At 42.8% G+C, this 12,864-nt stretch overlaps 1 protein-coding gene across 1 annotated transcript in view; it reads right to left on the reverse strand.

Annotated features, from left to right (window-relative positions):
• The window catches only part of SLC6A3 (solute carrier family 6 member 3), a 711,041-nt gene that overhangs the window by 264,354 nt on the left and 433,823 nt on the right, over window positions 1–12,864 (reverse strand). The window contains exon 4 of the mRNA XM_078685725.1: window positions 2,063–2,201. Coding sequence (XP_078541851.1) covers window positions 2,063–2,201 — 139 coding nt within the window. The remainder of the gene's footprint in view (window positions 1–2,062; window positions 2,202–12,864) is intronic.

Consider the following 12,864-nt stretch of genomic DNA (forward strand, 5'->3'; position numbering starts at 1 on the left):
CCTGCACTGGTCATATCTGAAGACAGTCCCAAATTGCATTGGGCTCGACCGAGCACGGACTTTGCCTCTCTGCTTGGAGGCCATCACCTCCTAGTCATTGTTGACAATTACAGTAAATATCCAGACAAAGAGTGGTTCACTCCACATCATCCAACAAGGAAATAGCAAAACTAGAAGTGGTGTTTGCTACTCACAGCCTTCCCCTGCAGGTCAGAAGGGACAATGGTCCAACATTCCAAGGACTAGAAAAAGACACATATGTCCAGTCCCTTGGTATAAAACATTGACATATCATACTGCAATGGCCCCAAGTGAATGGAGAGGAATGGAAAGGTTTATGAAGACGCTCAACAAAGTCTTCCGGATTCTTGAGCTAGGGACCAGCATGTAGAATGGGCCATACACCAGTTTTTACATGGCTACTACAACACTCCGCACACTTCGACCAAGACCTCTCCAGTTGTGATGTTGCAAGGGTGACAAACATGAGAGTTCATCCTGAATCATTTGTCCTGGACTCCCCACATAGGTAGCAATGAAGCCATCAAACCCCAAAGGCAACACAGTAAGGATGTAGTAAGTCGGCATTGACACGCTAAACCACCATCTGTTTAAGTGGGCAATCCTGTACTTTTGGGCACCTGTCCAGGCGGTGAAAAGTTCAAACCTAGTTTTTAACATACTCCATGGTGAGTGACCAAAATCAACAGCAGCATGATAACTGACAATTAAGGAGGTCATAGCCTCACATGCACTTTGTTATACTTCAAAAATACTTTGCCACAGTCCGCACAATAAGGAAGCACACTCACCAGCCCAAAGGACTAGAGTTCGACTCCATCAATCAGACTTGATCAAGGAACCCCAGCATCACCGGTCATGACCCCAATGATCTCCACCCAAGTGGAAGAAGAAGTGACACCATCGTCCGGTAACCGTCCGGAGTGCTTTGGCTTAGAGCTGTCATCAGAAAATGCCAGTATAACTTTGGCACTATTCTCTGAGGTTTCACCCTCAGCCTTTACAGAAGTACAAAGACTATGAACAGTAAATGATGGATAGCTCTCGCTTTATCTCTTTCTCCATACCTTTCGGTGTCTCTCTGTCTCATTTCCTCTTTCTTTCTTTCTTTTTCTGCATCCATACAGGTGCCAGTTGCAAAATCTGAGAAACTTTTGCTCAACTCTGAAGTTTGGGAGGAATGTAATGTTATCAATTTGTTTCTTGCCAAGCACCAGCAGCACACATGGTATCCCACAAGTATGTCGTCATTGTAAGGCAATACGCAAAGCGATCCCAGTAAGCACAGAGTGCAAGTCCATTCTTGCAGAGCTCCCACTGGCCTGCTGATGCCACCCCCGGGGACGTAACAGAACACATCTATAATTGGGCCAGTCACAGTGGCATTTAGGGGGATGGGGGGGGGGGGGGTTTGAAATCTAACAGCTTGGGAGAAGCACACTCCCAGATCTGCAGGAGTGCTAATTCATTTTCCAGGATACCCACATTTTTTGCTTCTGAATGAAGAGATGGAGTTTAAAAGTGATCATGCATTACTTGTAAAGCACCCAAATCACCCACAAAGGGGTATCTCCGCCCTACTGAGGTGCTGCAGTCAAGGCAGATCAGAAGCGGGTATTTTAAAAAAGCTCGGTATTAAGGAGCTTTCTAAATAGAAGGTAATATGGGCATCTCCAGAGCTGAGTAGGCAGCTCATTCCAGTAATAGGGGGCTAAGTGGAAGAATGCCTTCCCACCCAAGCGGGATTTTTTAAAACGCGGGACAAGGAGTAGGAGTTTGGCTCCTGTGTGTAGAGGTCTATGTGGCTGGTATTGAATACGTTTTTCTGCTAGATAGCCAGGACCTTTACCATTTACTGCTTTGTGCACGATGCAGCATACCTTAAATGTGACACGCTTGCGTATTGGAAGCCAGTGTAAACATTGTAACCATCAAACAATAGCTCTGCATCCATGATTCAGCAGTTCTCATAACATATTTTACACCGTTGATTTAAATAAGTCACTTTGAAAAAAACTGGTTTATCATCCCAAAATCTCACCTTTCCAGACGTTTTCACTCCTTTCCACAAACTGAAGTAGAGAAGAACTATAACGACAATCAGACAAGATGTCAGCTGCCAGCGCGGCAGGCCGAGGTCGTTGATGCCGGTGCTCTGGTGGAGATGCAAAACTCCTCGCCTGAAATAAACAAAACCAAAGGAGTTACTTTTATCTTTCAGGTCTTGTTGATTGATTACATGTACCTTCCATGTTCAGATTCTACGACATTGGAGTATTTAAAAAAATGCCAATGAGGAACTAGTTATCAGTCAAGGGACGTGGAGTTCCTGTACGCCCTTCCACCGCTCTCCCTGATTCTGAGTGGATCTGTGTTCCCGCAACTGGTTTTCCATGGTGTTGGAACACCCGACCTGGATTTATCAGGTAGTAGATTTACCCCAAAAAATCATATGAACCTTTGGGTGTACCAGAGGCCAAGCCTAGGCCCCTCGCTTTTTTGCTGGGTGGGGTAAGTGCATAAGGATCTTTCCCTGTGAGAACATAGCACCCCCTTCCCTCCTCCACTCCCCACATCTCCACTCCCTCTTCTTCCACAGAGGCCTCAGCATACATTTACCACCTTCCAAGAGCAGGAGGTAAATGTATACATTAAAACCCAACCGAATTGCGAATTTTGAGTTGTTTTACGACCAGTAAATCAAATTCCACACTGTAATTCCCCACTTTACTGGGTTTAACTGATAACTGCTGATACCAGTGCGATATTATCACACAGAAACATTATTTTCACGTGCAAATGTACCACCCCAGCAGTACTGTCCATCTCACAATCAGCCCTTAAGTGTAATTTAGTAGCAAGACAGCTTTACACACAGACCTTCCTTTTTATGACTGGAACCAGAATTGTTATAATTCTCAAAATATCCCAATCGCCTTGACAAGAACTGAGCTGATTGGTTTTGTTCCACAGTTTCCTCTATTTATAGAATCAAATACATTAGTTTATTTATAGTACCTTCTTCATGGACCACAGCCTCACAGTGACCTAAGCAAATAAAACAATTAAAGCAACAGGAGAGGAAAACTGTGCAAGATAAAGTGAAAATAATCTCTTATAATTAACTCTAAGAGAAAAGAAAAAAAGTTTGTGTGGAGATAATGAAATTAGGATAGAGGAACTGTGAAAGAAAGATCTACAGAATGCAATGAAAGTATCCTACATGTTAGCCAAATTAGGTGTCCCAGTTAGTCTTTAATTATGCATCATTAGTGCCCCCACTCCACAAGGTGACTTCAGTTCATGTCTGCATGAAACCCAATAAAAAACGTGGATGTGACTAATGAGAGGATTTTAAGATACAAAGTGTGTGAAATGTATATAGGGCCTCATTTATGAAAAGTGACGCATCGCTGCGTGAAAACAGCGATGCGTCACTTTTCACTGCGCCCTCCTTGCACCACCAATGATGTGTCATATTGACAGTATGACGCATCATTGCGCAAGGAGTTACAGATACGTCAGTATTTCTGACATATCTGTATGACGCAAAAGTGGCGCATTGCTGGAGTGTGTCACAAAAGTGACTTCAGATGCCATGGGTGTTGCGTGGGATCACCCCCAGCAACTCCCATGCAACACCCCTTTCACGCAGTGTTCTGCGTGAAAGGGGCACATATTTACAGGGCCATGAAAAGCTATGCAAAGTGGCTTTATGTGGCCTTGTAAATATGCTGCGGCACATTGCGGCACCGGAACATATAAAAAATGGACACTCCAGCGGCGCAAAAGTGCCGCAAGGGGCCTCATTAATTTGCTGACTTTCTTCATGTGAGACTGAGGGTAGTTACACCTCAAGAAAACTTTAGGAAAATTGAACTAAACTTCGTTTTTTAGAACACTGTTAATGAAATGTTTTGACTACAACTTTTGTTCCTGACAAATTTGAATGGGAACCAGAGAAATATTTGAATATTTCAAGGCCTGACACAATATTTCTCACTAGCAGTAATCATGTGCATGCTTAAAATAAATCTGTATACTTGATACAATAACATGTATGCATTGCAGGGAAATATTTGGGGAACACCAGAAACAATTTAAGTCTGAGAAAGTGTGTGCCTCAGTAATATAATTGCAAAGTGAAAATCATTTTTAAAACAAAAATAGAACCAGTTTCGATTACAGTGTCAGGGCACAGTTTTCTTCACTGTTTCTGAACCAGTAAATATCCCATCAAAATTTGTGTGCAATAAAATACATTTACCACGGATGCATTCAATATAATTCTAGGTGTTGCTCAAATATTGTGCAACGTGGTTTTGTCAATCAAAGAATCCAGGATGCTTGTAAAATGATGCTCCATATGGCAGCATTCCAGGGGTTATGGCGAAATGTGTCAAGGTTTTCGCTTTATACTGACCTGTCAGAGGTGATCACTGATGCTCAATTACATCATAGATCTGTTCATTGTGCCAGGAGCCTGCTCAGAATGCCTGCCCAGTTGCTCGTAATTGTAGGACTAGTGAATGTTACTTTTTACACTAATGTTATTAAACTGGTATATACTCAAGTGTTTAAAATACACATTGACATTTCAATGTGTGTATTGTCATCCAGCATGGATTCTCACGGCTAATTAAGTTCCTCTCTGATATCAGCACAGACTGAGAATGTTGTTTTCATCCTATCCCATCCTATTTTTTACCTTTTGTTCTCCCAATTTCCACAACTTTTACAACTAACACCTCTGCTCTGTGGACTGTTCTCCCCTTTTTGCTCGAGCGCCAAGAAACCGTTTGGTGTTAGTTGCGCTATAGAAATATTTTTTACATTACATTACATTACTACCAATACTAGCAGGATAGTCTGGCACAATATGGATTTAGGCGTACTGGAAAGCCAGCTAGTTTATAGTCTCAGAGACCCTGAGTTGGAAGTAGAGGTTTAGCTAGAAGTTATACTTCTTGGCTTGAATCTAATTTTGCTCAATTAGCACCTGTCATGGTGGCTAACAAAAACAGAAAGACGCCATCTGCCCGATGGTTTTCTGAAGCTCTCAGATCAGAAAAACAAGCCTGTAGGAGGCAAGAAAGAGCCTGGCGTAAAGATTATGATGCAGTTGAGAAAAAACAATATAAAAGAATGCTAACTGAATATAAGAAAAAAGTAATCACTGAGAAAAGCCAATATTTTACGTTGAAGATAGAAATATCGGGTAATTCAAGTAAGGAAATTTTGAAGGTTATAAACAACTTGACAACCATTAAAAAGGACGATGCTGATAACTGCACTTAAGATTTCTGTAACACACTGGCGCGGGCGCTTAAATCAAAGGTTGATCTAATTTATGTTCAATTTCCCTTGTATACACCTAGCACTAATGTTACAGAACAGGAAGCTAAGACCGTAACGCCGCTCTTACATTTTACCCCTACCTCCCCAGTGCAAATTGCCACCCTTCTGTTAAGGACTAAATCTGGCTCCCCGGATGATTCCTGTCCTCCGAGGACTCTACATAATATAAGCCATATTATTAGTCCTCAGCTATCTGACATCTACAATCAGATGCTCTTACAAGGAATATTTCCAACACTGTGAAAACAGGCCTGCATCTTACCGTTATGAAAAAAAACTAATTTAGATATAACGGATCCGGCCAATTATCAACCCAATACGAGGCTCCAGCTTCCTGCGAAAATTCTAGAGAAAATTGTAAATGTAGAACTTTCTACCTACATACTAGAAAACAAAATTTTAGACCAAAGTCAGTTCGGTTTTAGGTCATGTCACAGCACTGAGACAGCTCTGATAAAGACCACGGAGGAAATACGCACCGCATTAGAGGGCGGTGGGTCGGCGGCTCTCATCCTCCTTGACCTGTCCGCGCCATTTGATACCGTAGACCACACCTTGTTGAATGAACATCTAAAGACTATAGGTTTGAGAGGAAAGGCACTCTCACTTTTAACTTCGTTTTTAGCAGATAGGACTCAGACCGTGCAACTAGGCGATTTTAAATCTGCACCTTTTATTCTGCCTTGTGGGGTACCACAGAGCTCTTCATTGAGCCCTATGCTTTTTAATATTTATGTGTCTGAACTAGTACCTTTGATCAGAAGTTTTGATCTAATCCCAACCTCGTATGCCGACGACACAGAATTGGTTATTTCAACAATAGACAAGGATGTTAACTACTCCACCAAACTTCATGATTGCATGGTCTCCCTAAGCAAGGACGAGTTGGCATTGCTTGAAGTTAAATTCAAGTAAAACCAAGGTGATGCTATTTGGAAAGCTGTTTCCTCTATGGTCTCCAGTTTGGTGGCCAAGTACTTTGGGCCCCCTTCCTACACCGGTTGCAAAGGCTAAGAATTTGGGGGTCAAAATAGATGAAAAGCTTAATTTTAAATCTCAGATTTCACAGGTGGTGTCTTCTACATTTTTACCATTAAAACCGTCCGTAAAATTCTTCCATTTATCCCTAAAAAAACTGAAAAACAGTTTTAACTTCCCTGGTTTTATCAACACTGGACTATTGTAATGCCTTATATAATAACGTGCAGTCCAATCAGCTCAGAAGACTACAATCGGTGCAAAATGCAGCCGCCAGATTAGTGCTAGACGTTCCCAAGCACCAGTCCATTAGGGCTTGGATCCAAGAGTTACATTGACTTCCAGTCGCCCAGCGCGTGAAATTCAAGGTACTTTGTAACTCACACAAGGCACTTTACAGAGAAGGCTCACAATTTCTTTGGCATGCTTTTAGCTGGTACTCTCCTAGCAGATCACTACGGTCAGCCAATGCTTTCCTAATGCCTACCTCCAGAGTCAAAAAAGACGAACTGGGGGGGGGGGAGCGGGTGTTCAGACATAGTACTATCAGGATATGGAACTCTCTTCCACTTTCTCTCAGAAAGATTTCATCCCTGTTTGAATTTAGGATACACCTTAAACCTGTCTTTTTAAAAATGAGCTTCCCTTTTACAGCTTTGGACCATAAGCGCCCAGACACCTAAGGGTATTAGCGCGCTGTATAACATAACATAAATAACTATCTTTTGGAGTTTCTTATATTCATCCTATCTTTCCTCACTGCTAGCTCTTATTGCCCCATGGGTGTGGTGCTTACTGCTTCTCATTGGCTGTATTAAATGTCCTGAGTGCTTGCAAGAGTCTGCCTCTTTTCAATGGCATGGCTAGAACTTTTTAAGGGAGTCCCCAATAGGACCACAGCTAAAACCGTGTGGCTATCTGTAACAGACAAATTTGAAGAAGTGCCACACACATATATATTTGTACGTATGTATTTATATATTTATATCTTTGTCTTTCTTTCCCACGTTTTTGATATCTCCATTTTCTTTTCATCTCGCATTTTCTTTCGGATTCTTCTACAAACTTGCTTCATCTTCCAGGCATTGCTGATCAGCTCCAGCCCTCCTTTTTATTTCAAAGTGTTCTTTGCTTTGCCTTATTCACTTGGTGAGTGGTAAAAAGGGAACTAGAAAGAATGCAGATGGGGCAAGGCCAGCAAAAAGCCACCCCGATGGTGAACCTGTTTCATTTGGGCTGTCCATACCACAGGAGTTCAAGTTGTAGCAAGTAAAATATCCAGTGGGTTGCCAAAGCACCTGATGAATAGACCTCTATTTAATGTCCAGGCTCCATGCCAGTACCTCAAAAAGGCCAGTAGTGCTCGGATAGTCAGTCATATATCAGACTAGACATAAGAGACCAGTTTGTCTGTAATGTCATGAGGTCTTCGGCACCCTCATTTATATGTCGAATGAACCAGTTTGTACCCATAAAGAGTAGAGTCAGTCAAATAACACGTTAGCAGATGTGGTGGAACAATATTGAGGTTTTAATATCCAGCTTCATCAATATCGACCTCAGAATATTAACAACCCATTGGTCATCAAGATCAGTAAATACAGGTAAGCAAAGATTTACTGTTCTTAAATTGATATCTACCTACCTTGACGCTATGGTTTCTAAACTCAAGTCACCTTTTTTTAATGCAAGCGGGAAAACATTTTACTTTTCCGATGTAAACTCTTAGAAGCTATCTGTTCCTTAGAGGATATGTATGGGCATAGGTGTGGTGCAGTGGTCAGAGCAGCAAACTCTGGAACACGAAAATCACAGTTGGATCCCCGGTGCCAGCTCAGCATCATGTGACTCTGGGCAATAGCTCACTTAATCTCTCCGATGCAGTGCTTCATTTGTTAAAAAAAAATTAAGTGCCGGGGCTGAAAATGCTGCCAAGGAGGCTGCAGCCCACTTCTACCTCTGTTGTGCCCAACTTTCATCACCCACACTACCTCAGTCTCCATCCTGTAACCATGCTCTGCTGTCTGTCCCCTAAGACATGCGTTTTACTTTTTTACCTTTTCCGACAGATGAGTGCGAAAACAAAATGTACACCAAATGAAAATGCTTTTTTGGAACATATTAATCAGTGTGGTCTGACTGGGTTTGTTGCAGGTCAGATGGCTGCTTGAGCACAGCAGGTCATGTCACTGCTAGTGCTGCCTGTAATTGGTTTAGTCCAGTTATGATGACGGCATAGGCCTCCACTGCTCAGCTTGCTGTGACCCTGCCTGCCACAGCACAAGCACTGTCCCCAGCTGCAATGCTGCAATGCCTGTGAGATGTGAGTATGGCTGTTGCACCTACTGGGCTCAAGCACACTCAGCAATTAGCATGCTTGGAGGCAGAGCACGGAAACTGCAGGTGACTCCATAGCGCACAAAAGTTGCGGTGGGACATCCCCACATCAAGCCCGTTGAAGATAGTAGCAATGCAGGGCTGCAGGCCCCCACTACAGTTATCCAATGGGAGGCTTAGGCTCAGGCAGTGGCAGGGTGCAGCAGACTCCGGGAATAGAATGCAAGCCATTCGTTGATGACTTCTTAGATTCATTATAGGCGTGACAACATCATCACTAAAGTGATGATACACAATCATGCCTGCCTGAACAGATGTATGCCTGCCTATGAAAACATACCAGCCCGTCACCATGCAAGGTATGTGGTTCTTTTTATTTTAAATTTGGCAATGAATATTGAAACCACCACCTGCAGGAACAGAAATCGTAGTGTGAAAGAAGTGCCGGTGCTGAGCACCTGAAAGCACCTGCTCAAATTAAGCACTGCCTGATGGCCCCCCATGCCTTAAAACCTTAAAGGGTGGTATGTTCACGCTTTACAAATAGAAATTATAATTATGTAAAAAAAAAATGGGAAAGGGGTAGCCAGGTTGATCACAACCTGGAATATTAGCACACCCAATGGTATTAGCCCTCGTCGTCAGTTGCGCTTTTGCCAATGGCTGAATTATTATTGAAGGACTGAGTTAGCTGATGTCTTCCTGGGCATGAACGTGTGGCTCTCCTCTTTACCCGACAGTGTCAGACACTATGCCAAAAGAGTAGAAGAGGGTCTGGGAGGAGTTTGCCCAAACCTTTGCTCAACAGACCTGTGTTTCACAGGTTTGAATAGAAATCTAAGCCCTGCATAGATTTACATGTGCAATCCCAGGGATGTAGGTGCAGGTCAAAGATATATAGATTTAAATTTATAGATTTAATTTTTTTGTGAACTGAGCTTTAAAATACAGCTTTCGATCATTCATTGACACTTTTGTAGGACTCCTTTTCCTAAATCTCCTTCATTAGGCTCAGGAAAACAAGGAAAGCCCTTAGCCCTCACAGAAAAGTAGGGGCTACAGTAGCTCTAGAGAGGGACTATTACTATTCTTTCTACTTCAGACTGCTTTTCTTGCTGTATTTAACCTCAATTTTTATAAATCAAAGAGTGGCGCTATTTTTTAACTCGATAATTTTGTGTGTGTTTTTTTTTTTAATCACAGAAGAGCATAGGTAAAGTTTCAAAACGACGTACATTTTATAACCTGTTTTGGATGTTTCAAATGGTTGCTTTTTTGGGGGAGGTAGAGGTGGTGGGTTATATGAGCATTTCTATGTTCTGTGTTATCAAAATACAACTTATTTCTGAACATCTCAGTTGCCACAATGCTTATGAAGAAATTAGTAATAATCCTGGAGCAGATAGTCATGTGGACAAATGCAAGATGCTCTGTAGGCTCGTGGTGGGGTGATGTGTAGGGGGCTAGAATCAAAGCTGGATGGGCTGAGGAGTTCCACGTCCACTGAGCCCTGATTTGGGCTAGAAGAAGCAGCACAAGCTTTCCTTCTCTTAAAAAGACATACATGATTTGCTGCAGCAGACTTAACAGTGGCGGGCTAGAGCTTTTGCCACCAGAGGCGGTGCCTGAGTATGAGGGGAAAATGAAATCAACAAAAAAAAATTGCCTAAATTGCTCACCTCACCTGTCACCCCCAAAAAAACTGCTGTCCAGGGCGGACCGCCCCATCTAGCTACACCACTGAGACTTAATGCTCATTGCTGAAGTTTTGGAATATTTCAGCAGTTTCTCTTCTGAACTGTCCATGAAACCTAACACTTTATAGTCATTTTATGTGCAAATTTGTGCAGGAAAATGAGTTGGCGCCATGATCTAAATATTTTCTTGTAGGGACATGGAACAATCTCAGATCCCCTGCAGATTGTCACATTTGCTCTCTCGGTGCACCATAGTGCGTTATCCAGGGCTAGGATTAGCGCCCATCCCCACAACAAACCGGACGAAGGCTATGGTTGTGTTTGGACTGCCATTATTTGCACGAAGGTTATAATTCACTGGAACTGTGTTAACATTTATTCCAGGGCAGCTTCACTGAGCTGCATCTTGCAGCTGATAAATACCACAGACCGCTTAACAAAGAACCAGCAATGGACGGGTGGTGACTCACGGCCCCATCAATAACATGCTCTCAACAGGGTCATTAAACTAATGCTCTGTGCTCCTTGGAAACCCATTGATGTGGTACAACCGCTCATCTGACCTCTGAGCCCAGAAGGCGGATATCTCACCATCCTGCAACCAAGCAAATAATTAAGCAGATCAAAAAGGTAATTGATCCTCAGGTGCTTCATTGTTCATTGTAAACAAGAAATGTAACAAAGTGTCATAACTTCTTTTAACAAGGACATCATCATTAAGGAGCCTGGGCCGGTGCATAAAGCAATCAAAAATCTCAGAGAAGCAGGCTTGTGTTTACTTCTGCAAAACACACAAGATGATGGACGGAATATGTTGCACAATGACAAAACATTCACCCCCAGTCACAGATCTGGGTTTAATCCATCGTTATTTTGCTCACCAAGCCACCCCAGTTCAGACATGGCCATATGCAAATCAGTCTTGACCCTGTGCCTCATGGGAACAGTCCAGCCCGAACTGCCAAGCCATGTCTTTCCTGGACCGGAATCAAGCATCCTAGGACCGGTTTCTGGCTATCAGCCGTCTTCAGCCAGGATAGCTTACTTCTGCACCAGGCAACGCAGGTTTATACCTATTTATGCCCCAGTAAGTGCATGCACTTTTCTACTTCTGCCCCAGAGAGGACAGATGTGTGCCTACTTCTGTCACAGCAGAAGACGTAAGCCTACTTCTGCACTAGCAGAAGGTTTAAGCCTACTTCTACTCCAGTAGAGACAGACCTGCTTCTACTCCTGCCACAGTAAGAGAAAGAAAGCGTAGGCATATGTCTGCTCAGCTGGAGCAGCTTTACTCCTACTCCTCCTGTGATTTCTCACAGACTTCCCTTAATCGCTAAGAGACTGGGGGCCTTATTTACAAGGCCGCGTTAAGCAACGTAAGTGGCTTAATGTCACTTTGTAAATGAGGAGAGAGGAACATGGCCACCAGAACGTCACAAAAAGTGAAAATTCTGGTGGCGATATCCTCTTGTAAACATGCCCCGCATGTCTGTCCTATTAGTCTTCCACTTTACTAGATTTACATTAGTATGTTAGGTAACCCTGAACCTACACAAAGGGATTGTCAGCAAGCAAAAAACTCACCAATTTCTGCTGCGGATCGCAGTTTCTTAACCTCATTGCTTTCCCCACTTGGAAAATATGTTTCCTTGTTGTGACTTTTTTTCCATACACCTACATTAAATATGGTGAAGTGGCAACCCTGAATATCAACTTCAGAATATTGATGGGAAACAATATCGACAACAACATATCGAAAACAATATCAACTGGTATGTCTGACTTGATTATACCTAACTCCACATATATGTACCTATGTGGTAGATACTTAGATATCACAGGAAAGGTAAATCTATACTTCCCTATATATCCTTTCCATTTAATATTTTTCCCCTCGATCTTCTGTTCTCGATATTCTTGTACCACAATATTCTGGGGGTCGATCTTCTGTAATAAAATCACATGTTGACTCCGATACACTCCATCTGACCCTGAGAGACACATAGGACGGCATTTTGTAGGAACCCCTTACCATGTTTATGTAGCATGTGATAATGAGTGGAAACTGTTTGTGAGTAGGCACTATGCAGCCACTTTGCCCCCCCCCCTGCCTGGCACATCTTTAACCTCCTCATTTCCCACTACGAAACTTCACCTAGTCCTGCAGACATGCAGATCTTTCCACAAGAGTACATGGATTTCAATACAATAATGCTCATTGTGTGAGTTATGTGTTCTGCTTTGCAGGCAGAAATATTTCATGTATGTAGCTAACACCTATAGCCCTAAGGACCTTTGAGAATCCAGACCTACCTTTCTTAAATAGGGCCTTATTAAGAGTTTTGTGGTGCGTGGGAATAACAAAGGCAGTACCTGCACGGCATGGACAGCTGCGGTCCATACCATGCAGGTTCTGGTGTGCATGCACATAGGGGGGCACATGTTGTGCCCCCGTGTACATCCACATGGTGTG

The sequence above is a fragment of the Lissotriton helveticus genome, chromosome 4_1 (assembly GCF_964261635.1).
Source record: "Lissotriton helveticus chromosome 4_1, aLisHel1.1, whole genome shotgun sequence".
NCBI lineage: Eukaryota > Metazoa > Chordata > Amphibia > Caudata > Salamandridae > Lissotriton > Lissotriton helveticus.